General features: G+C 34.9%; 4 protein-coding genes across 5 annotated transcripts in view; 2 read left to right on the forward strand and 2 right to left on the reverse strand.

The window, feature by feature from the left end:
• Window positions 1–102: 102 nt before the first annotated feature.
• LOC112464423 (kelch domain-containing protein 4) lies at window positions 103–4,481 on the forward strand. 2 transcript variants are annotated; one of them, XM_025031396.1, is made up of 7 exons: window positions 103–332; window positions 545–715; window positions 1,005–1,240; window positions 1,494–1,663; window positions 2,160–2,728; window positions 3,064–3,271; window positions 3,690–4,481. In XM_025031396.1, exons 1-7 carry the CDS (start codon window positions 213–215, stop codon window positions 3,851–3,853), a joined length of 1,638 nt encoding a protein of 545 aa, XP_024887164.1. In that variant the 5' UTR covers window positions 103–212; the 3' UTR covers window positions 3,854–4,481. The 2 variants fall into 2 exon arrangements, with proteins under 2 accessions (XP_024887164.1, XP_024887165.1); XM_025031397.1 differs by having other exon boundaries at window positions 248–337.
• Window positions 4,202–10,438, reverse strand: LOC112464424 (protein phosphatase 1L). The gene is made up of 8 exons (XM_025031398.1): window positions 10,251–10,438; window positions 9,391–9,636; window positions 8,894–9,091; window positions 8,008–8,301; window positions 7,072–7,231; window positions 6,353–6,483; window positions 5,542–5,849; window positions 4,202–5,033 (listed from the first exon to the last, which is right to left on the reverse strand). Exons 1-8 carry the CDS (start codon window positions 10,284–10,286, stop codon window positions 4,946–4,948), a joined length of 1,461 nt encoding a protein of 486 aa, XP_024887166.1. The 5' UTR covers window positions 10,287–10,438; the 3' UTR covers window positions 4,202–4,945.
• A 1,276-nt stretch (window positions 10,439–11,714) lies between these two features.
• Window positions 11,715–14,833, forward strand: LOC112464425. The gene is made up of 5 exons (XM_025031399.1): window positions 11,715–11,995; window positions 12,232–12,309; window positions 12,395–12,469; window positions 12,810–12,884; window positions 12,973–14,833. Exons 2-5 carry the CDS (start codon window positions 12,243–12,245, stop codon window positions 14,625–14,627), a joined length of 1,872 nt encoding a protein of 623 aa, XP_024887167.1. The 5' UTR covers window positions 11,715–11,995; window positions 12,232–12,242; the 3' UTR covers window positions 14,628–14,833.
• A 626-nt stretch (window positions 14,834–15,459) lies between these two features.
• LOC112464431 (proteasome activator complex subunit 4B-like) overlaps window positions 15,460–20,966 on the reverse strand; it is an 8,920-nt gene continuing 3,413 nt past the window's right edge. Inside the window, exons 6-12 of the mRNA XM_025031404.1 lie at window positions 19,807–20,847; window positions 19,292–19,565; window positions 18,700–19,080; window positions 18,024–18,590; window positions 16,358–17,929; window positions 16,013–16,234; window positions 15,460–15,748 (exon numbers count right to left, since the gene is read on the reverse strand). Coding sequence (XP_024887172.1) covers window positions 15,605–15,748; window positions 16,013–16,234; window positions 16,358–17,929; window positions 18,024–18,590; window positions 18,700–19,080; window positions 19,292–19,565; window positions 19,807–20,847 — 4,201 coding nt within the window. The 3' untranslated portion in view covers window positions 15,460–15,604. The remainder of the gene's footprint in view (window positions 15,749–16,012; window positions 16,235–16,357; window positions 17,930–18,023; window positions 18,591–18,699; window positions 19,081–19,291; window positions 19,566–19,806; window positions 20,848–20,966) is intronic.

A 20,966-nucleotide genomic window follows, 5' to 3' on the forward strand; every position in this document is an offset into this window, starting at 1 on the left:
GCAGGCAATCTAGTTGAAATCTACTAGCAGGCAATATAGGAACTTTACTGGCCTCAAAACGCAGGTTTCTCTCTCTGCCATCACCCATGTGACCCATGACACCCATATCCGTCATATCCGTCATATCCATGCCGGCTGCGGGATAGGTTATAAACGTTCCTTTTTTGATTGAGTTAATTTTGCATATTGCGTATTGCGCGATACAAAAGGCAATGGGGAAAAAAGATAAGAAGAAAAACAAGAACAAGATGAGCGGTCCGGTAAAGACTGCACTAAAAACCGAAAAGAAGCTTAATGCTAAGCAGAAGAAGGAATTAGCGGCCATTGGTGAGGTGAGGTTAGATTTGTTCCTTTTTCTCTTTCGTCTTGTATGTACTTATGTATGTAGATCAATGTTATAGAAAAAACGGGAAATCATTTTCATCTAATTGAAACATTTATCTGTTGAGGATTCGATTTATATTTTATCAATTTTATCAATTGTATTTCTAAAAGTTAGCTCGTTACTGTTGCATTTCATGCTTGCTTCTTGCTTCTGCACCAGGATGACATAGAAAAGATTGTTGCTGAAATTGAAAAAGAAGAGGCTCGCAGGCAATGCATTAAGGAAGTGGTGGTGGATACGCCACTTAGACGAGTCAATTTCACTCTGACGGCGCATCCTTTTAAGGATGAACTTATCATGCTCGGCGGCGAGTTTCATGATGGTCGACAAGTAATATGTGATACAATATATCATTACATTGTCCAGCCTATATCATATTACAAGAAGTAATCACAATCCCGTGTCCCCTTTGAATTTTTTCATCACCCAACAAGCTTGATAATGAGAATGCACGCACACATAAATATAGAAAGATTTTATCTAGCACTAGCATCTAGCGCCCTAGCGGTATATAAAAAGAACAGTGGTTACATTGTTTTAAATAAAAACCAAACCAAAATCTAGAAATTATTTCATCTATAATCGCATTTACTCTTTTAATTTTTCCTCTTATTGTTAGACAATCGTTTACGGCGACATGTTCATTTACAATATAAATAAGCGAGAATGGACGTTGGTGAAGGCGCCAGGGGCACCGCCGCCGCGGTGCGGTCATCAGGCCGTAGCCACAGCGAATCACGGTGGTGAATTGTGGGTGTTTGGCGGCGAATTCACAAGTCCGAGCGAGTCACAGTTTTATCACTATCGGGACTTGTGGGTGTTTCGACTTGTTGACAAGAAATGGGAAAAGATCACGTAAGCTTATTACTGATAGTAAGCATGCATATTTAATTATATGTACATATTTACACGTTACACGTAAATATATACATATATATATATATATATATATATATATATATATATATATGTATGTATGTATGTATATATATATATATGAATATTTGTGTATGTTTATTACGCACATGTACATATATGCGTATATGTACCCAAAATATACCCTTGTATTTCACATATGTATAGTATGTTTATTCATATATGATTCTAGAGCTCTAAATGGCCCATCAGCCAGAAGCGGGCACAGAATGGTGCACGTGAAGAAACAGCTAATAGTGTTTGGCGGATTCCACGACAATCTGCGACATGATTGCAAATATTTCAACGACGTTCACATTTTTGATCTGGAGACTTACATGTGGCGGAAAATCGAACCTGCTGGTAAGAGACTAATAATGTCCATTTCTATCAACGCAGATTAATTTTAACCTTGGTTTAACTTACCTGTCATCTTTTTCTAGTTGTAAAAGTTAGAAAAAGATAGAAAGTAAGTTAAACCAAGATTAAAGTTAATCTACATTGGTAGAAATGGGTATAAATGAAATCTAAAGGTCTGTTTCCTATCTAGACAAATTTGTCTCCAATTTTACTGAATATTTGTTTCAATATTTTCACCAAAAATTTGTAAAATCTTTTTAAATTCGGAAAATTTTATCGAATTTTTATGCAAAAACTTGTCAATTATTCAATTAAGAATATTTACCAATTATTTTATGAAATATCTTGTCGCGCGTGTACAGACACATTTAAGTAGTTTTATCAAGAATTGAAAAAGATATTTTATTAGTTTATCATAATTTTACAAGTAATTAATTGCTAATAATGACAGAGTATGTATTCTATGATGAGTGAAGAATTTCTCTTCTTTCTTCGAAAGGTGTTGCACCTACTCCTCGATCGGGCTGTATATTACTGCCGACTCCGGACAATAAAGTTCTCCTATATGGCGGCTACAGCAAGGAAAAAGTAAAGAAGAACATAGAGTTGGGTTGCATTCACGATGATATGTTTCTCCTGACGCAAGCGGACAAAAATGATGTAACCAAATATAAATGGGTCAGCGTGAAGCAAACTGGGATCCGAATAAGCCCGAGATGTGGCGCTACCGCCACGTTAATTCAGCCCGCCGCTAATCAGGCCTTCGTGTTTGGCGGTGTTTACGATGATGACGGTGATGATGAGGAAGAAGATCTATGTGGAACATTTTACAATGATCTGTTTGTGTTGGACTTGGAGAAATTACACTGGCGCGTTGTAACATTAACCGGGAAAAGAGAAACGACTCTTACTGGTGGCACCGAAAAACGACGAAGAAGAAGAAGAAACCAGAGAGAAGAAAGCTGTGAGGAAGCAGAGCAGAGTAATGATTCAGATGAGGAAGTGATAGAAGATCTTTCGAATTCCGTGCAATCCACAGTTATTGTAGATGATGATGGAATATTCACGGTACGGTTTTTTCGCTTTTTTCACTTTTTGGTTCTTAATTATTATCCTGTTACTGAATTACTATAAATAATGGCACAGACAGGGAGAAGTAAGTCGTTTTAGTTGGTTTTTTTTTTTTTTTTCGACAGCACATTTCACCTACATTTTTTGGTAATTTTTCGTACTTACACAAAGCCCACGCGAATCCAGTTTTAAATTTGGATTAGGTCTTCGTCTCTAAATCTTTTTAGTAATATCATAGGGGTTTCTAAATAAATACCACAAATTTCTTTAAATTCTTTAGTTACTATGTATATGTGTATAATAAGCAAACGTGTGTGTGTTTATACACATAGGTAACGATAGGTTCGACGGAGCCATCGACATCTTCCTCATCGTCACTTCAACCCATCTCGACAGTGACAAGTGACAAAGAGACGAAATTTCTACCATTACCGCGAATGAATGCTGGAATGGCGACGAAGCACAACATCTTGTATTTGTATGGCGGCATAATGGAAGAGGGTGATCGGCAATACACTTTTTCCGATTTCTACAGCTTAGGTATACTCTCATTAATTGTACATATTTGTATTTTCTTATTTTTTTAATAATGTCCTCGTTAATTCTCTTGTTTGCATTTTGTTTGATTTTATTTTATTAACATTATTAAAATGATCAATGCAATTACGTGCATTGCACACACACTCACACGTATGCACGCATGTAATTTTTCATATTGAAAGTCATAGAGAGATTTTGATTATCATATATCATTGAATGTGTATCGTCTAATGGTGAAAATTGTCATCGAATTAAAAGTGATCTAAGAAAGTCATATAATTCCATTCACAAAACAATGATTTTAAAGTAACTTTAAAGTTTAATCTTAAGAAAGAATTTTTTTAATGTTATCGTATTTTTTCTTTTAAATCTATGTATATCTGTACATAATATATATAAGTATATGTATATAATGCAGATTGTCGAAGGCTAGATGAATGGAAAACTTTAATAGCGGACGATTTGTCATCGCAAACGTGGTTCGATTCTTCGGAAAGTTCAGAAGACAATGAAAATGAAGATGATAGTGAAAAAGAGGAGAGTGATGATAATAAATCAGTGAATATTAATGTTGAAAACTGAGTAGAAAAAAAAATAATAAACAACTTGCTTAAATAATTTTCATCTATATTTAAATGAGTGAACATTTTATTACAATCTTTCTCAAAAACAGCAAGTTGAAGTGTTTTTATTACAACCAAAAAATACTAGAAATATAATCGAGAATGTGTGTGTTTGTATGTGTACATACACACATGTAAAAGTCAGGTGTTCGATATATTTATATGTATGCATGAGAGAAAAAGGAAAGGGTGCACGCGTTTACATCCATACATACAAAACACACACGTACACACACGCGTATGTATACGTATGTTTTGATATAGATAAAAATTGATAAAATTTTTTAAATAAAAGTATAAAAATAGATCCTAGATTATATATATTTTATTCCACTGCTCTGTACATGAAAATAAGATTATGAGTTCTCTCATACCATGTCTATATTTAGCGGTTATCCCACATCTTTTATACATATTGATGCAAAAAATAGATGTGTGTAAAAAAATTATATACTTTTATGTAAGAAGTAGAGATAATTTATAATGTTAAAAACAACTTGGCTGTAACAAAGTTATGCTAATTATAAAATTGTCTTTCTTGGGACAAAGCCAGTTTGACCTGATGATTAAATACTTATACAACAGTGCTACTGATTTGCCGATTCTCATACTTACTGAGCAATATAATTTGTAATTTTGGAATAGCCTTTACATAATAGTCTTTCTAACTGTATAAAAAATTGCAAGTTGCATGGATGGAGATACCAGATAAGTTTCTAATTGTGTTAAATTTGTTATTTCAATAAATAAAAGAAAATAAAACAAAATTTTACAAATTAATGTACTTGAAATTATTGCCCGTAAATATAATACGTAAATAAGTAATTTTTTTTAGTTCTTAAACTTGCAAAAATTTTTTTACAATAATATTCTATTGAAATTATTTCAATATTATTTACAATGTCGACGAACACATTACAAACGCGAGGAAACATGTTCTACATATATTATGCAGTTTAGCAATAAATTAGCTTAAATTGCAACAAGTTATATTCATTTTATGACTAGACTTTCGGAACTTTAAAGTGAAAAAACAAATTCGCTATTAAGATCATAACTGGTTCTTCCTGGCCTCCGATACGCTGAATTTGCGATCCTTCAAATTAATCACGACAACCGTGATATTATCGGCAGATCCTCTATAAAAAATATCAAAAGTAACATTAATGCTGGTTTCCTTCGATTATATAAGATCTCTTTTTGGACGGAGATTGCCTTTTTCTAAAGATCTTGTCATTTGAAAAAACAACAACGCAACAACAAACTATAAACAGTGCAAAAAAAATTTTCTCGTTAGCTTTCGGAATAGTTTCGGAGAAAACACAAAATACTTTTTATACGAGATACCCTGCACATCTTCTAAATCTCCAACCCTGCTTTTATATGCATTAAGGTAGGTTTTTATCGACAGTGAAATGCAGCAGCAGCGAGCAGCAGTTCAGTAAGTTTCTTTCCTAGAAATTACTAACTTACAATTAGTTTGGCTCACTTCCGGCGCAAATTTTTGCTGCTCGAAGTTCGCGGGCTTCAACACTGGCAGTGTACCGTATAGGTCCGAACTTTGAGCAGCAAACTGCATTTCACTGCCCACGAAAACCTACCTTTATACGTATGAATAAATTTTTTTATATTAAATCTATGTCTTACCTGTAAAAACTCTGTAACGTAATGCTTTTTGCACCAAAATGTGGTTCATTGATACGCTCTTTGATGAAAGCCACAGCCTCCTCATTCGAAAACGTATCCCATAGGCCATCAGATGCCAATATTATAAACATGGGATTGTGATCATTCAAATCGAATGTTAAAATATCCGGATCAGCAATTACCAGCTTTTTATCTTTTAGAGGATAATCTCCCAAAGCGCGAGAAGTCGCTAATATACCAGCGACTCTCCATACGCCGTCAAAAGTTACCAAACCACCGGCTTTATTTATTCTTCTCTTTTCTCTTTCCTGGAAATAGATTGATTTAATATGACGATTAGAGAAGGAAGGAGCGAAAGAGAAGAAGATTTATGCACGCATGCACAAGGTGGTTCTCTATATTTATATCCGAATTATCCGATAAATTTATTCGTTGATTCCTAGCGATATATAATATTCAGCTATATAGTATGATGATCAATATTTGAATGTATTATAATCTTCGCAACTGTAAATTCTTTCTTAAATTTGAAATAGATTTCCTCTTATCAAAAATAAAATAGCCATGATGTGTTGCAGTAACGTCATGGTTTTGGCATAAATTCCACTATTACTACTACTACTACTGTTGCTATTACTAGAAATATCGTATATAATCACCAATGTAGATTTATTAGCCTCGAATACGCGGACTTGAGACCTGAAGTCATTACTTGCGGATTAATATTATAATAAATATTAATGCAATTACGTTGAATTACTATTGACTTATGTTAAAATAATATTAAATAAATAGAAAAAGCGGTAAATACTTGTTGAGGTTTGTGATCAAAAGACAAAGGAATAGCATTGCCCTTTTCATCACACATTACTCCTCTAGAGTCCCCAACATTCGCTACGATCAACTTATTATCTTCCAAAAGAGCAATTAAAGCAGTTGTACCTAAAACGAGAAAATTGGAAAAAGAATTTAAAAAAGGACATCAACTATAAGTATATATAAATAATAAAATAAACATGTAACCATAAATAATGAGATATGTCTTCGTTTTTTACTTAAAAATATTTTACATCATCGAAAGTTTATATTTCAGAATTTTCTTTGAGAAGAATACAAAATTAGCAATTTTAATTCGTTTCTTGTTTGATTTTAAATGACTTTCTCAGTCATAAATTTTTGTCATTAGGAAAATATTTAAGTGTGATCTTGATATTACCTTCGCACTCTTTTCTTTCAAACTAAAAAATATTATAAAGACAAAAATATCATGTCCAATTCAGTTTCTAAGAAGATTTGATGCCTTTATTTTTTATTAGACGTCTTGTATAAGTAACTAATATTTCATTCGCATTCACGGTAACTCGTTTATATTTCACTGCAAGAAAATTATTTAATATTTTCTAATGTTAAGAGTTGATATGTTCTGCTATATATTTTCTATTCTTTCCCATAAAGACCCGGTATCCGATGGATTGTTTAATAGCTTGAGTGAGATGTAAAAATATTTTTTAGTAAAACAAAGATAAATACCAGCTACATCCATGTTCTTCTTAGCAGTTTCCACCAATAATTTGTCCGCTGCTAGAACTTCATCCGTTAGAAGCCTGCCATAATTGATTTTATTCCCTTCAATGTAATTCATCATGTCCACTTTGAGTACTTGCTTCTCACCCGATCTACATGGTCTGACCTATAAACAAACAGGAGTAGCAGAGCAAAAAGTAGACGATACTTTCTAAATGATAGTTTACAAAAAGAATGTTTATATGTCAACTATGTTGAAAGATGTGAAACAACCATTGTGGAAAATGTGGCATATAATATATTCTATTTATTACAAAGTAGGAAAAGATATGTAGATTCTTCAAAAATGAAAAAATTTTAATTTTTTAACGTCATGTTACGCTACTTTAGACAAACAAACATTTATACGTATGTAAAAAAATATGGAAACCTCAAATATATTGAGAATAAAAAACATTTTTTTAAATATTCAAACAATAATTTCTGTCTTCTTAGCCAAACTCCGACCAAACTTGTGATTAACTTAATCGAGAATTAATTTATAATATCTGCACAGTAATGTCTACAGTATTTTAGATATAATTACATGGATAAAATTAGTAATTTTCTTTGAAAAAGAAATTAAAAAAAAAATTACATTAAGAGTGACGAATTCTTGTTGTATTTAAGCTATGTTGTTAATTCGCTACCTTGCAAATTATATAGAGTAATTTGCATATACACAAGTTATAAACAAATTTCATATACAATCTCGTTTATAAGAGAAATAACTTGAACAACTGATGTTTAAAGTATTTTATGTGCAAATATGTGTGCAATAAAATTATATAATTCATAGCATAATATTAGATAGTATTTGTCACGGATTACGGGTGCTACTAATGCTGATAACCTTACGTATGTTCGTGTATTATTTCAATTGAACGTCTACTATATTCTTACCTCTCTCGTAATCGGCGTTATGCTCTCTAGTTTATCGAGTAATTCTGGATCAGTCACTTCAATAGCTTTCTTCATACAATCATCCGTTAAGGATGTACTTGCGACTTTTCGAAAAGATTTTCTTCGATCTAGAAACTTTTCGTCTCTTTTGTTGTCGTTTTTCTTTTTCTCTAGCTCTTTTAAGATCAGCTCAGTCTGATAAGTGGGTGCTTTACCAGCCAGTAGATTTTTCAATTCAATAACTTTTTCGTTAATATTGGAGATAAGTTTATCGCGAGCATAATTGGCTGCAAACTAACAAGAGATAACATATATATGATTAAAGTGTGCTCTTGAAATATTTTGATCATTTTTTTTTATTTTAAGAAAATTCATTAATCATGTTAGAATATTAAAACACATATTTATTTTCAGTTGTACTATCTTACTTTTTCTCAAAGATTGTTGAATTTATCATCGATTACTCGAACAGTAAGAGAAATAATTATTTTCAGTTTTATTATCTTGTGGTTTTTCTTAAAAATTATTGGGCAACTAAAGTTATGCACACGAAATAGAACACACTATGTGTTTAAATTCTAAGTTAAAAAATTTGTGAATAAGAGCATGAATTATTCATCTGCGCCTTGTGTTTAATATCGATATGCTTTGCGACATTACAATATATATATGGGTAGAACTCGGAGTATTTTTGAAGTGTGCTGAACAGTGCTGAAGTGATTTAAAGTGTTGTTTTGTCCAAATATCTTTCTATTTGCAAATACCATGCAAGAATTTTCCATGTGTCATTTCTCGCTTCTGACGTCATTAAATGAGGACAGCATCAGCAGAGACCAGGAGTCTTAAGATAAAAAACAATGCAATAAATAAATAATTTAATCGATACCTCACCACCATGGCCATCAAATACCGCAAATAAGGAAACTCCAGTATTATTCATGTCGTCGTTCACCACAAAACGGTCTTCCATCCGAGCTCTATGTCCCTGCACAGCATACGCCGCAATGTGATCTTGTTTTAACTCCCAACTAAGTTTTACTCCAGTATTCACTGAATCATTAACTAAAAATTTCAATGTAGACACCTGCAAAAGACGGAAAAAAAACACCTAACATAGAAAAAAGGGATAGATACAATAATATATCTTTATACAAAAGCTATTTTATCTTAACATGACTTTAAATAAAACTTCAAGTACTGTCTATATAAAAAAAAAAAACGATATTAAAAGTATCAAAAGTTTAAACTCATAATTAGAGAATATTGTAATTAAATATCGAAAAAAAAGACCTGATTTTAATTGAAACAATTTTTCATGTTAATTTATCAAAGTAACGGCGTGTATATAAATTAATATAATGCGTCCTTAAAATATATTTGCACCTTAGATGTAGTACGTCCCAGAGTATATTGAATTTTTCCTAGAAGCGCTCTGCTCCAGACATCCACGGCTTGTATGTAAAAGAGAATAATTGCCAGAATCATGCCACAGACTAACACCTCTGGTTTTAGAGCGTAAATCCGCATAATCCTGCAGAGGTAGCCTAATGGACTGTTAATCCCAACGTTTAATCCAGTAGGGATGCTCACGGCAAACTTGGATACAAGCTTCATGTGTGATATATATGTCTGTGCGTATACAAAAATTACAAACAGTTTATAATTTTAAATGGGGAGGGAGGTTATTTAGAAAACAAGAGGCTTGTTCTTTTTAGAAACTTCTTTCAACTTCTTGCACGGTTCATCTTTTTTCTCTTTCTCTTCAATGTGAAAAGAAAAAGAGGAAAGATGAACCGTGCAAGAAGTTGAGCTAAAAAAAATAGGCTCAAGGTTTCATTGATACATGGTGTCATCTAAAAAGGTGGGAATTATATAACAATAAAGTATTTCTTTACAAATACAAAAAGCTTCTAACAAAAATTTAGACAAAGTTATTTAATGTTATTTTTTCTCTAACAACCAACAAATTTTTAATATCTAATATTTTCAAATCTCAAATTAAAATTTATATTTATGTCATTCTTTGTATTTGTCATTGGAGTTGAAAGATATAAAAGTCAATATTTATTCCATACACATATTCTATACTAATTGTTTTGTACTCTAAGATATTTATACTTATTAAATTTCAGAACTAAATAAACTAAAATATATGCGCTCAGCACTGCGTTATGTTAAAATACAACACTGTGTATAATTCGACGTTGTCGAATCTTTTCTTATACGTAGTATTATTTCATCACCTGATACAAAATTCGATCTTCAAGCTCGTCGTCCATAATACTTTAACAGCTCTGATTTGTTCTTGTGCCAGAGGTTGCTTTCCAGAATCGATTACTCCAATCAGTGTATCAGGCTTATTCTTAATAATATTCCGAACGGAGTGGTTAAGCTCCGGAATCTGCACAAGCATGATCAAGCATGAAGTAAGCAGTGGCACAGTTCCTCTTTTTTTTTTTTTTTTTTTTTTTTATTGAAATATAAGAAATATGACCATGGGAGAAACCCATATGGCCTGTTTACATGGGTTGAATCGCAGATTATGTGTTGGATATTTATATTAAGGTCGTATCACACGCACACCTCAATAGAGGTGCTCCAGTCCTAATATACATTCATTTAAAGCTACAGGCCTATTCAAAATAGCTATCTCGAGAGGGAGTGTCGTTATGACACCCACGCAGCCGCGCGCAAAGCCCTATAAGTATTAGGAGAAAGATCCTCCTTGAAACCGAACATAAACCTTATAAACCTAATAACTCGGCTTGCCTTCCGAATCTTTATATGAAAAATTAAAAATAAAAAACACAAAGAAAGAAACGTACACTAAAAATTAAAACTTAAAATTAAGACTTAAAACTTAAACTTACAAATCTAATAAAATTACGCCCAGATAACAATGATAATCAGTTGATCGCTAACTAAATTAACCAATATTGCCTTAAAGTTGAGGCAGAGCACACCTCGATTGCATCTATTCGTACAATTCCTTCAAACATCGTAAGGTGTAATTATCTGTTAAATTCTAATAAGAGGGTCCTTGATCATATAAAGATCGGCAATGAACATATAAACTTTTCCAGAGTGAATGCCACTTCCGGTACAGGGAGCTGAAGTAAAAACTCCAACGAGAAGGGGCCATAACCGAACATTCTAGACAAAGCCTTTATCATCTTCCTCTTCTTTCAACTCCTCGTGGGGGTTAGGCTGAGTTTCCACTGAGCGCGTCACGCGTCGCGTCGTCACAAGTTAACCAATCAAAACATCCCATTTTATTACATTCTTGTGATGGGATCGAAATGGGATGTTTTGATCGTTTTGATTGGTTCAACTCGGACGACGCAACGCGTGACGCGCTCAGTGGAAACTCAGCCTAATGCTAAGACTCCATAGACGCGGAAACGCCGTGCGGTAGAGTGCATTGACCAATCAGAAGGCTGCCGCAAGTCGCCTAGCGGCAAAATCAAAATTTGTGATTGGTCAACGCACTCTGCCACATGGCGTTTCCGCATCTATGGAGTCTTAGCATTATGCTGCGTTCCCATTACGCAAGATCTTGTCGGAAATGAAACGTTTTGATTGGATAACTCATGACGCGGCGTGGTGACGCGACGCGCGACGCGTATAGTGGGAACGCAGCTTTACTCTTTCTTGACCAACTGTAATCTATTCCATTTATATACTTCGTGATGCCCGACCGTTATTACCATAACCACACTAACCACAGTTGTGGCAAGTTTGAAGTTTGTAATTGTAATTGATATTTTGAGATGTCTCGCTGATGGTCACGTTAATAAAGTTGTGTGATGATGTTAATTAATCACAATTAGGCTGCGTATAAAATTCAGCTTACTCTTATTGTACGAATAAATTACCATTTGCGCAATAATATACATATATTCCGCATTGAGAGAGATTGGAAAGAGCAAGTGTTTTGTTTATCCTTGAAGAAGTAGACGTTTCTCGCTAAGAAATACCTGGTTTTATGGTAAGTATTGTTTTACCCTCTTTTCTTTTAGTAAGAGATTGTATAAAAAAATGAACTCCACGAATAGTAATCTCCACAAAATTATGTTTTTTTTTATGTCTGTAAATATGTATATGTATAATTATTGTGTTGCCTGTGCACACTTAGTGTTTTAAGGAGGACATCGTTTTTATGCTTTTCTTTTATCTCATGCATAAAATATAATTTACAAGTTTACATAATTTTTGTATTTTCAGGTATTTTTAAGATGAATCCAATAAAAAGTAAAGCAAATTACTCTGGTTACCTTACGTCGCTACAATCTGAGAATACAGGTTAGTCTACAAATTAATATCTGCTAAAGCATTAAGTTAAAATTGCTTTATATTGGATAACCAATTTTTAATATTGTAATTTCAGTACGGATGATACCTCAACCAGTAAAAATTGCACAGTTGTTTGGTTCATCTGGACATTTACAAAGTGGTCAAAGAAGTAATACTGATTTTTTTGTATATATATTAAACAAATTTTATCGCATGTTAAACAAATTTTGTATATATATATATATATATATATATATAGATAGATAGATAGATTTGATATATTAGATATATAGGTGTGTTTGTTAGAATATCAGAATATAAATAAATTGTATATTTACTTGTGTGCGCACACGTGTGTGTACGTGTAGTATGTACTGTATAATACACACTTAACGTGTGTGCACGTGTGTGCGTGTGTAGAAAGCGAAATATGTATGTAATGTATACATTTTTTATTTTTTCCACGTTATATCGATAACAGAAATCACATATCAATGTATTATTTGCAGATTCATCTATTAAAATAAATCTACCTGAAAGAATTACTCCATATTTAAAAAAACCATCGAGCCAAAAGAAAAATGGTCAGTATTTCTTACTTATTCAGTTTATGTATATAATGTACATTTTATCACGAGCAATTTACACATCTCCCTTATTACACTTTTTCAGTGACAAATACGTGTATAAAATTGCCTCGTAACGAACGAAATGCACGGCGAAATTTAAAATTTACAGAAACATTAAATTCTGTGACAAAAATTGAAAAATGTGCAAAAGCTGGTACGAACGACGAAAATAATTATCCAAAAAAGGAAAACTTGGGTTTGGCTACAAGGAGAAGCTTCTTACTGCCACCGAATACTATAAAAGAATTGTATATTAAAAACAGAAAGCAAAATAAGCTTGAGGTGTCTCAATTTCGCATTTTAACAGTAAGTTCTGAAAATACAAATCCCAGGCTCGCCGAGACATCGACGAGCTGTTCGCCTCCGATGGCAAATATAAGTACGCATGTTGATTCTGTTGTAAATGTGAAGAAAAACAAAACGTCCCTCATACAGAGTATTTCATCGCAAACGTTTAATGTAAACGAACAGTCCGGTATAAACATTTTACATTCCTCCTATTCAGATCTTGCAGATACGGACGCGAGTCTGGTGGAAAAAATCCCAGAGAATTTAACGTCGAATGATTTAATGTCAAATGTTAACATTTGCGAAAGCCAAAATAATGATTGTGACATAATAATCAACAGATCACATGTCTCATTGTCCTCGGCAAGTGATACGAACGTGAGAATTGATACCGACCTGCTGCATAATGATGATGACGTAGATCGAAATAATATTTGCTGTGCGGAGCGCCATTCGCGATTGTATACGACATTTATACTGCCTAACGCAGAAAAAGTAAAAGAGGCGGAAAACTTTTCATTTAAAAAAGTTGATAGAGAGGGATCTTCATCTACAACTTCATCTACAAATATTTATGAAGATTTTTATTCATCTTTACAAACCGTTAAAATGATAAGCGAGACGTGCTTGAATCAACAACGTAGCACTAATGAAGATGAACGTGCAACTCTTAGTAAAACAGAACTCACAGTTTTGGGCGCTAAATTGAACCATCTTGTCTGTAGATTGGAGGAAGATATGTCCGATCTAAAATTAACACTAACTACTGTTACAAAATTGTTATCTGCGACAAATATGGCAAACAAGGAAATTAAAGACAATAATGAAACTAAAATTACGCAACAAATAATAGAAATAACAGAGAATCTAAACGATAACGTGAAAGCGATGGATACGGAACACGATAACACCTTGAAAGAAACTCATAAAATGCTTGACATTAATAGATCCAACTTTTTGGAGACAAATGGAAAAGATAATCCCGAGATGCAGCTCGCGGATCAAATGTATTTTGCTTCTGGAAGCGACAAAGAAAACAAAGAGATTCTGACGTCGCCGATCGTAAAGCAATGTAAAAAGCTTGAAAATTTGAATGCCGCAAATGATAGCTTCGTGAATTTAGAAAACGAGCTGGATATCGTTAACAGGAAATCTAATATACCAATTACACCGTTTACAAATCAGACTCCCGCGAAGAATAAATATCAAAATCAAAATATGCAAGAGAGGCCTATGAAGGAATATATGGCCTTAAAGTCACGTATGAGTTGTTTGTTGACACCTAATATTAAACGATTTAATCCTTCGGAGTCGAGGAATAATATTCATTGCGAAACTGATAATGCAAAAATTTCCGTATCAAATAAGTTACTCGCGGAACTTTATAATTTATATGAAGATTCTCTTTAAATGCATAATTTTGTGTATATATATATATCGAGTCGTGTTATTTCGCGATAATATTTATAAAATATTTCTAAAATGAGAAATGTCATATTCTGTTCATAGAAGCTGATCATATAACTTAATTTATACAACATAATTATAGCGTTTTTATATAACACAATATTATTTAAGACATGTTTTAGGATATATTATTTTTAACGACATTAACGAAAAATTGCTAAAATAAACTGTATTGAACACAAAATATATAAGTAAATAATAAATACTTGGGAAGAAATGTAAAAAGAATTGTAAATGGATGAAATGAATACCATGTAGTAGTCAAATATAAAAAAATCATATAGTTTTTACCTTAAATAAACAATATTGTATATTTGAATTTGTATATTACCATTTTTTACGTCATCGTTGTCAAATAATATTTCATAATTATTGGGATTAATTTTGGCAATGCATTTGTGACGGATTGATTACCGTTACAAACAATTAATAATTGCCGTTGTTAAATAATCATGTTTATCATTAAACATGATAATAATGAGACTGCCTAAAAAATAATAGAAAATACTCGGAAGGAAAATAGTTAATACCTCGTTTGAGCCTTTCACATTATTTAGTTAAGCAAATTTTCTTAGTTTGCTCATAAGTAAATTATTTATTTTTTTATGGTAAAATTACAAATATCTAATTTTAATTTTTTATCTTGCAGATATATACAATACAAGTATTAGATTCACGAAAATTTGGTTGAAATATAGAATCTCCTGCTATGGTATACTTTGTCAAATTATTATCTGTAAAATTATATACAAAATAAGAATCAAATAGGCTCAAATGTCATTTTTGTTTAATTTTTAATAACCACATTCTTTATGGACATGATTTTCATTCTTAAGTTACCGTTAAAACTATCAATTCTGCAATTACATGTTATATTGCTATATTGTATCGAAAAATTTCATTCCCCCCCCCCCCCCTGATTAAGCATAATGCGATGGCGGCACTGTTAAATCTTGTAATACAGCTAGTTGTTCTTCTGTAAAGCATTGGGCATGGCCTCTCATTCCTGCCCAACCGTCGTAATGCGTCCGTTTAAAATCACTCAAAGTTTTCCTTATGGTCATCTATAATTCAAACAAATTAATTAAAACTTGTTCATATAATTAATATAGCTGAATTATACGTATTTCGTATGTATAATACATACGTACATACACACATATATATATATATATATATATACATACATATATATATATTTTTTTTAAATAAAATTTTAAGAAATTTTAGCGACTTATCCTTTGTATGTATGGAGAGAGAACGTACGTACTGATATTTAACAAAGATAATGCGTAAAGTATTGAAGGGAAAAACTTTATTATTATTACCGGTATAGGTTGCGGATCATTCATGTGAAGGCCGAGATGTTCGAAGACTGAAGGCATATATTTGGGCACATCATACGGATGAGCATGAATGAAAGCGCATAGTCCAAGCACACCACCATGACGTATACGTATCGCGTCAATCTTAACGTTTCCCAACGCGTCTTGATTGATAGAATTATTTTTTTTTTGCAACCGGGTTTTTGCTTTTCTCTTGAACTCCTCCTAAAAGCATATAATGATCTATGTATTCGATCTAAATATTCAGGTCTTAAACTTTCTTAGAATCCAGAATTAGAAGATTAGAATCATTAGACCTAGAATTATAAATAATCTTTAGAAACTTGCCAGTAATTTCTCTTGATCTATGATAAACGTGCAGTGCAATAGTCCACCGAGTACTTGACTAGCCTTCTCTCTGACCTCTAAACGATCATCTTCTAACAAGCGCAAAACGATATCTTTAACGCAGTCAATCCATAACACGTTACTAAGAATTATGCCCATATTGTGAAAAACCAATACTTGAAGGAACTCCAAACTAGTGAACCTAGCAGACCACGATGAGTGTTCGGATACTGTTTTCACTGCGGTCAGCGCTACTGACATGTCCTCCGGCAACGTAAATGCCTGTGCGAGTGTCGCCATGGTACGTAAACATGATTTATTAAGCTCCTCGTCCGCTTCCGAGTTTTCTAATTGACATATGATCGGAAATATTTGATAAAATCCTGACGTCGTGGTATACTGCAAAGGAGACAGGCTAATTGTAATCCATTTGCAAACGATTTTCAACAATCTTGTAGGCATCTCCCGTTCTTCCGTTTTGGATGTCGATGCTCCTTTTGATTCATCGACCGAAACGTCAGCCACTTTCTTTAATAAATTCTCCTCTTTGTCAAGATTATTTGGTTTGACTGTCGCGTCGTCATCCTTTACAAGTCGCTCAAGTCTCGGTACAATCTTATCGATCAGAGCCTGCATTCGCGGAGTCGCGGTGTCGGTTGTATTGTACGGGAATCTCAGATCGGTGTTGAATATGGTGACCAACACTGATCCCAGACGTTCTCGGACATTCTGAAATGGATTCGTCAGTAATCGGTTCTCCAAACGCACCAGCAAACGTTGCAGCAGTTCCGTCACCCGCCACGACTGCTGGTTCAAAGCAGACTGTAGCACGTATAGACGACCACATTCCACGAACGAGTCTTTCAGTGGCGGCTCCTCCATTAGACACTCGAGTAGCCAGTGGTGCCTGTTAGGATCTCTATGTTGTTGCATCGTCGCGAAGCACACAACCCAATCTATAACGGTCTCCTCCGTTAGATTCGCGATCGCGGTTCTTATGATGGGCAATAATGCCTGCCACATGTCACACGTCATCTGGAACGGCCAGTGCTTGGCGCCTCTGACGATTCCGGCTGCAATCTCCGCGGCACATCGTTGGCTACTTTCGTGCTTGTCCGTCACCAGCCGCTGCAAATGCGGCAGGAAGTGCCGCAAATGAACGATCCCGTGATTACGAAACAGGCCCTTGAACAGGAAACATCTCAACGCGTTGAATTTATCCTTGCCTTTCTTCTCCTCCAGACTGAAATAATTTATAAGCTTCTCGATATTTTGCGGATCATTGAAGAAGGAATAGATCTCCCTCTCGCAGTCCGTTAACTCGCGCACTTCCGGGTCGAGACAGGGTTGTTGGGACGAAGGTGCGTATACTTGTAGAACTTTTGGCCAAACGTAGTAACCTATGTACGGTTGATGAACATATCTAGATTCGTCCCATTGCTCGGCGGTTAACGGGCGGGTTTCATAATTATACTGAAGCCAAGCGTTGTCAGCTCTTATACCGGGCATATTTCGTAATTTTCCCTCCTCTAATGTGCTTTCGTCGGACAAGCTGCGCACATCAACGGTTACCTAAAAAAAAAAAAAAAAAAAAAGTAGGAAAAAAGCATAAAATTTACGCAAATAATCAATATTTGCTAGACAGAATCCGATGAAATTTGTGTACCTTTGAATGTTTTCGCTTTTGTTGCTTTAACATAAATGTCACCACTCTGGTGGCAATTTTCCTTTCTTCCAAGGAATCGTGTATAAGCGCTTGTAAAAAGTAACGAACCAATTTTGCGGAATAGGTTTGATCCGGATGTACCAAGTCTCGTATGAAGGTCATCGCCATTACTCTGTGCCGCCAATGTAGAGATTCTTCGAGTATACAACGCAAAAGTTCATCGAGCAGATCGTTATACGCCGCCAAATTAGATCGATTGAGTTGCCCAAGGTTTCGCCGACCCTTCTCTATCTCCTTTTGATCAGGCTCGGGCAAGGCTGCTCGCGGAAAGTGTTTCCATAAAGCGCGTGCAGTTGTCAAACACGCGTCGGATATTTCGAGTTCGAGCGCATTCATAAATAAATATTTGCCTATAGTGTCTACGATGTTCTGTTTCAGGCGGATCACAGACAGCTTTTCGGACGGCTTAGAGAGCACAATGGCTGGCCATAATGATGTCACTATATTCAAATCTCCTTGCGTGATAATAGGAGCCGGTTGCGGTCCGAGTAATATATACAGAACACCCTGTAATCCAAATGTTGTTTTATAAAAATTTAATTCTCAATGTGTTTTTCCAAATAAACAATTATTTGTACGTGACGTTTATACGGTCGCTTTTAATATTTAACGTTACCTTATACGCATCGTGATGTTCTTCGGTATCTCTCCCCAAAATATCAATAAGACGAGGCATTACAAGTAAGTGAGAATATGGTAAACTTTTAAAGGCGGAGAAGAGACTGGCTTGAGCTTTCGAGCGTACGTCCGCGTATCTGCCTACAGCCAGAGTGAATAGTTCCAATATTATTCGTTCATGAGTCGCCGTAAGTGCGACCAATTGCGCGATCAGTCTGAGCTCGTGCTGAATATCACAGCGATCCATTATCACCGAAGCTATGTGACTCTTATTTCCCACCAATCTGTCCTCGAACGTCTTTTTGATGACTAAAAAACCCTTGCGCCGTCCGTCACGTTCGCGCAATCGTATCTTTCCCAATAATAGACTAGTCCAAATCTATAATTTAAAAAGAAAAAGAAAAACTGTTGAAATTTTCACACAATGTGAACGAAGAATTTGGCCCAGGTTGAAAAATCTTTTATACACGGATATACAGAGTATACGCATCCGTGTTAAAGATAGAAGCGATGAGTATCAAAATTTAGCACATCATCCCGCAAAACAACATATATATTTGAACAACGTTTAATGTATGTAGCTGCCATACCCGTATTAGTCCAAAAAAACTCTTCGTGTTGTCCTCCGCATTCTCAAGCATCGTCCGTTGGACTTGGCTCATGATCCCGGCGAGATAATGTCTAACATTGCTTCCATCAGGCATCGTAACATACCCTTTCATTCCGCACGTGGACGTTATAGATATATTCCATTTCACGGAAGACTTGATCACGTCGAGTGGTGCCTCTGTCCATACTGGTAGGACAGATTCGGAACCTCTGATAATGCTGCATACGATATTCAAACTTGCCAACAGTTCCTCCCTGCGGAATTATTTATTCATCTATATATTTATGTTAACATTTGAAATAGCTCCTTAACATCTATAAATTTTATACACAAAAATAGAAAAATTTGCATATTAAAATACTGCACTTTGTATTTTTGTCAAGTATTAAAAATCGTATGTGCCTCTATTTTTGTTAAAAATCCGAATTTTTATAATACGACTATACGTAACGCAAGATATATTGAAGATATTGAAAACCACGTAAACACACTGACCTACTTAATACACTAGTATTTTTGCAGTATCTATTAAGCTTGTCAATTTGAACCGTCAAATATTTTGAGAAGATTCGTTGTACGACAGCGATCTCTTCTTCGCCGGGAATATACCATTTGATGCGGAAATTATCGATATCTACGCTTTGACCCCATTCTCTAACGTAAGGATAGTTGGGATCATTGTAGTCTCTCTCGTTGGAACTGTACTGCCATGGAGTGATGGTCGACAATGACGATAAAATGCACTTCAACAGATGACAGGCCAATTTATTGCCGTCCGTCGATCTCAAGAGGAGAACGCGATCGAGGACATCGAACAGCGTATCCATATGCGGTATCAAATTGTTGCCAGGCGTGTCAACGATCGCGGACAGTATAAGCATAGCGTGTAAGAGCCGATGGTCCAAGTTTTCCTCCTTTAGGATGTCCTCTTCTTCGTTTACCAGCGGCAAAATCGTTTGCACGAGCGCGGGCAGTAGCGTGCGCAGGGTATCACGTCCGTTGATGTGAGAGAAACTATTGTACACAACCGCCGCCAATTGACCCGCGACTTTGGTTTCGAGGATCCGTTCCGTCATGAAGGTGCGCAGCTTGTGCAGAGCGCTCTCGAAAATCGCATCGCTGATTTCCCTCAGGAGGGTCGAGCACACACCAGAAAGTGCCGCTTCTGCGATCGACTCCAGCTTGCTCTTCGAGTTACCGCTGCGATTCTCGAGTCGCACGTTCTCCGACGAGCTAGAATCTATAAACATGAACACTCTGTCCAGGAACTGCAATATGAAGTCCTCGAAGCGCGACGTTGCTTCACAGACTATCCTCTCCTCCTCGGTCATAACTGCGGTGGATCTAGAAGAGTCCACAATGGGGATCAGCGTGGCATAAACGGAGATAAGACGGAACGTAGCAAAAGTTTTTCCGACGTCGTTCGGATCAATTCCGGGTAACAACGAAAATAGCAGCGGCAACACGTGCATCGGTCCTTCTGAATAAACATAACCTGTGGATAAAAGTGAAATTATAGGCCGAGGAAAATGGATGTGTGTACATACATACATACATACATACATACATACATACATACATACATACATACATACATACGTACATACATACATACGTACATACGTACATACGTACATACGTACATACGTACATAC

Source organism: Temnothorax curvispinosus, unplaced genomic scaffold, assembly GCF_003070985.1.
Source record: "Temnothorax curvispinosus isolate PA1 unplaced genomic scaffold, ASM307098v1 QBEX01014232.1, whole genome shotgun sequence".
Classification (NCBI taxonomy): Eukaryota; Metazoa; Arthropoda; class Insecta; order Hymenoptera; family Formicidae; genus Temnothorax; species Temnothorax curvispinosus.

Bases quoted from the DNA above. Each gene is read 5' to 3' on its own strand.
- LOC112464424 (XM_025031398.1), bottom strand. From the start codon at position 10,286: ATGGACGACGAGCTTGAAGATCGAATTTTGTATCAG. The intron at 8,302-8,893 runs GTATCGATTAAA...ATCTCTTGTTAG, and splicing joins TTGATGGCCATGGTGGTGAG to TTTGCAGCCAATTATGCTCG. The intron at 5,034-5,541 runs GTAAGACATAGA...TATTTTTTATAG, and splicing joins ACGTTACAGAGTTTTTACAG to AGGATCTGCCGATAATATCA.
- LOC112464425 (XM_025031399.1), top strand. From the start codon at position 12,243: ATGAATCCAATAAAAAGTAAAGCAAATTACTCTGGTTACCTTACGTCG. The intron at 12,470-12,809 runs GTAATACTGATT...TATTATTTGCAG, and splicing joins TTTACAAAGTGGTCAAAGAA to ATTCATCTATTAAAATAAAT. The intron at 12,885-12,972 runs GTCAGTATTTCT...ACACTTTTTCAG, and splicing joins ATCGAGCCAAAAGAAAAATG to TGACAAATACGTGTATAAAA.
- LOC112464423 (XM_025031396.1), top strand. From the start codon at position 213: ATGGGGAAAAAAGATAAGAAGAAAAACAAGAACAAGATGAGCGGTCCG. The intron at 1,664-2,159 runs GTAAGAGACTAA...TTTCTTCGAAAG, and splicing joins GCGGAAAATCGAACCTGCTG to GTGTTGCACCTACTCCTCGA. The intron at 3,272-3,689 runs GTATACTCTCAT...TATATAATGCAG, and splicing joins TTCCGATTTCTACAGCTTAG to ATTGTCGAAGGCTAGATGAA.